The 4,203-nt window shown below is 45.1% G+C and overlaps 1 protein-coding gene across 1 annotated transcript; it reads left to right on the top strand.

Annotated features, from left to right (window-relative positions):
- Positions 1–152: 152 nt before the first annotated feature.
- LOC113961903 (zinc finger protein 70-like) lies at positions 153–598 on the top strand (the record flags this gene model as incomplete). The annotated part of the gene is made up of 1 exon (XM_027672610.1): positions 153–598. A coding segment is annotated over one exon (446 nt), but the record flags the coding sequence as incomplete, so codon positions are not given.
- Between the last annotated feature and the right edge of the window lie 3,605 nt (positions 599–4,203).

Raw genomic sequence — 4,203 nt, 5'->3', positions numbered from 1 at the left:
AAAGACCCAGCCTGTGCCAGGAAGGCGGCCAGAGCTTGAGGGAGAGCTGTGACCTGGTGGTCCCTGAGCAGCCTCCCAGCAGGCAGAAGCCCTTCAGGTGCTTGGAATGTGGGAAGAGCTTCAGGAGCATCTCCCACCTGATCCGACACCAGCACACTCACACTGGGGTACGTCCCTACACGTGTGGGGAATGTGGGAAGAGCTTCAGCCAGAGCTATCAGCTCTGCACCCACCAGCAGACCCACACTGGGGAACGACCCTACACATGTATGGAATGTGGGAAGAGCTTCAGCCAGAGCTATCACCTCCGCATCCACCAGCACATCCACACTGGGGAATGCCCCTACACATGTAGGGAATGTGGGAAGAGCTTCAGTGACAGCTCCACACTTCGCAAACACCAGCGTATCCACACTGGGGAACGGCCCTACAAGTGCTTGGAATGTGGGAAGAGGTTTCAGACCAGCTCACATCTCCTCAGGCATGAGCGGATGCACACAGATGAGAGACCCTTCCGCTGCACTGAATGTGGGAAGAGCTTCAACCTGAACTCCAACCTCATCAGGCACCGGCGCATCCACACTGGGGAGAGGCCCTACAAGTGTGGGGAGTGTGGGAAGAGCTTCACCCAGAGCGGTGCCTTGACCAGACACCAACAGACCCACCGATAAAAGAAGCCCTACCAGTGCCCCAACTGCGGGAAGAGCTTTGGCCGCTGCTTCCACCCCGAATGAAGCCCCTGATGGTGAGGCAACCCCTGGAGTCCAGTGACTGTCAGTCCATCCCTTTCGACCACAAAGGGCCAGTCCCCTTTCCCAGGGGCAGCTTCTTCCAACAGAACCCTTCTTGGGGGGGTGTGGAGATTCCTGCCTTGGCTGGGGACCCCCCAAGGTCACTGCTGGAGGTTGAGAGCAGAGATCTCCTCATGAGTGTTGGTGTGGGGGAGTTCCATCCATCTCTAATTAAGAATTCTTGCTTTTGTGCCAGCTTGAGTAGAAATGCTTCAACAATTGCTTTAGTGTAGAGCACTGTCCTATCTTATCCTGTACTCCTGGTAGTTTTAGTGTTTCTCTTGTGCAGTAAATAATTCTGATGAAGATCTTTTGTCTGATCATTTGTAACCCTAAATAAATTCATTTCTATCAGTAGATCTGATTTGCCATCATTAAAACTTATGGCACAAATGTGGTTCAGTCACATCTCTGTAATTCCTCTAAATTGAATGTGTTGGTATAAACTGATGCCTTAAGACCCTTTTAGGTTTTTTTTTATTTTTCTAATTTTTATAAGCTTTATATGCAATTATAGTAGAAGTAGATTTTAGAAGTAGCTATATTATATTCCTCACCCTTTAGCACAAGTAGTTTACACATTCCTCAACCCTCTCACCCCATTCCATGCTCCCTATATCAATTCTACCCCTGAATTCAGTAGAAATGTTTAGTCTCTTGTCAAGGCAAGGCCTGTGCTGTTTGGAGAACACTCATATCTTTGCCTGAACAGCAGAACACAGTCAAGAACTGGGTGACCGTGTACCCTTTGTGCCCTGAAGATGATGAGAATGATGGAGTGGTCCCAAAAAGCCCCCAGCCCCAATTCACAGGGGGTGGGCCTAGTGTGTGTTTTGTTTGTGTTTTGCAATCGTGGGTTGTGTGGATTCAAAGTTTAAGATTCCTAAGGAATCTCCCCCTGAGTTTGGTTTTGAAACACTGGAAAACTTTGACCGGTTCTGAGACAACTTTAAAAAAAGGAAGAACTTTGTAGGCTCTCTGTAGATGCTTGGCCCTTGTTTGGACAAATGAGAGGAGTGACTTGGCTGGAATTTGGTTCTTTTGAACTAGACACAGTGTTGCAATTAATTTTGCTTTTCAATGTAGAACAGAAACGGGAAGAAATCCGGTGTGCAGAGTTGTTTTTGTTTCTATTAATACACCCTGGATTGGGAGGGGGAGATAAGAAAAACAAAGGCTCAAAAGAGACAGAAAAATCAGAAATGGCTTTAGGAAAAGGGAAGAAGAAAGATCGAGTTAAGGCTGCTCCTGTCCCACAAATTTTATTGAAAGTTTTATTTAAGTTCCTTTCTCACTGGTTGAGTTACAGCAATGGAAGGATTCTGTAGGGGCATATAGAGATAACCCAGACAGAGCAGCTAACTATGTCCAGAGAGCAATCAAAACTCAGAACCCTGACTGGTATGACCTGGAAGTTATGATGGATACTTTATTAGATCAAACAGAGAAGGAGATGGTAAAAAGAGCTGCTCCAACTGCAACTGAGATGCTAAAAACCTCTGGGCAGTTTCCAGGGGAAGATATTAAGGACATCTTCCCCCCCGACAAACCCAAATGGGATCCCAATGTACCAGCAAATCTGGAAGCATTGAAACGTTATCAAGACTGGGTAATTTATGGATTCTGGCGTGGGGTTCCGAAGGCGATAAACTGGTCCAAAATGTGTGAGGTTGGACAAGATGCAAATGAATCACCCACAGATTTTCTGAACAGGTTGAAGGATGTCATCAGGAAATATACTGACACTGATAGAGAGTCAGATCTGGGAAAGAAAAACCTGGTGTATTTATTTGTAGGGACAGTCCACAGATGACATAAGGAAAAAAATTAGAGGCTGAAATTAAATTCTGCAAGGGGGGAGAAAAAAAAGTTGTAATTCCAGACACTAAATATATCAAGTCAGCTGCTTTCTTTATACAGGAAAGTCATGGAGAGATCCCTGCAGAAGTTGAAAATGCTGTCATACCTTTAGTCTGGGCCAGCGAGTACCCTGGGAAGTCAAAACAAGCCGAACCAGTAAGCATCACACTCAGGCCAGGAGCAGTCCCGGCAAAACCAATATCCTTTGAAACTAGAAAGCCGAAAAGGCTTAGCACCTATAATTGAAAGGTTTCTTAAATTTGGTTTACTGGTGGAATGTGAATCCAGATTTAATACCTCCAACCTACTGGTAAAAAAGGCTGATGGCAAAAGCTATCGGCTGGTCCAAGATCTTAGGGCCATCAATAAAATAACTGAGGACATCTACCCTATACACTGTTAACCACATTGACAGAGGATTTAGGATGGTTCACTGTCCTTGATCTTAAAGATGCCTTTTTCTGCATTCCTGTACACAAAGACAGCCAAGAGATTTTTGCCTTTTGAGTGGGAAAATCCTGAGACAGGGAGGAAAACACAACTAACCCGGAGAGTCCTTCCACAAGGCTTTAAGAACAGTCCAACAGTTTGGCCCTGAAAACGGGCAAAGAGGGAGTTGTAACGTGGACAGAGGAGACCAGAGATGTGTTTAAACAACTGAAACAGTCCTTGATGTCAGCTCCAGCACTAGGATTACCAGATTTAACTAAACCTTTCAAGCAGTTCACATACGAGCAGTTGATGCCAATTTGTGCCCCAAAGAAGGCGTGGAGAAACTGCTCAGAGACGAATTTTCAGTCTATAAGCAGGAGGTATTTATTTATTTACGGCCGGGGAGCAGCCCAGGTCGCCCTGGAAGAGCTGCTCCACTCCAGTAACTTCCAACTGAGATTTTTATACACTTTTTGTCAAGCAATTGCATCACATATTATGAATATTCATTATATTGCAACACCTACTTTTAATATTCATAACAGGCGGAGTTGAGGCGGAGTTAGAGGTGTGGTCTCCAATTTGGGGAGAATTTCAGGGGTCGTTCCTGTTCATCATCTCCATGAACTCAGTGTCCTTCCATCATCATCTTCATAAACTTTTGATTCTTCCCTAATTTGGAGAGTTTCCTTGTGCATTTGGCAGGGATTTCCAGTGTCTGGCAAGAGTACCTGATTTCTTGGTTCGTCCCTTTTCTTATCTCCCTTTGTTTCTCTTCTATATGTCCTTTTTTGTGTATGCTAGCATTTTTAGTTCTTTGTGTCCATGCTTTATGTTCTTTCATGTCAGAGCGTCCTATATTCTAGTGAATATATTATCTTCGCTGTTTCTTAATACTAAGTTCTCTATGCTTTTGCTTAAAGCCTGCATTTTGTATTTAATTCTCTAATTCCTGTATTGCTCTACTAAATTCGCATCCAGGTTTTACCTGGCTTCACTGCTGCCGCCTTTCTGTCTTCTGCTGCCCACTCCCAGTGGAGAAGAACTCCCAGCTTTTTCAGTCCCAGACCTGGGTCCAGTTGAACACTGTTTCCGAGTTTCTAGGACCCCAGCCGGGGGG

This window comes from Neopelma chrysocephalum, unplaced genomic scaffold (genome assembly GCF_003984885.1).
Source record: "Neopelma chrysocephalum unplaced genomic scaffold, ASM398488v2 Primary Assembly neopelma1_97451, whole genome shotgun sequence".
Lineage (NCBI taxonomy): Eukaryota > Metazoa > Chordata > Aves > Passeriformes > Pipridae > Neopelma > Neopelma chrysocephalum.
This window is presented reverse-complemented; position numbering and strand designations above follow the sequence as displayed.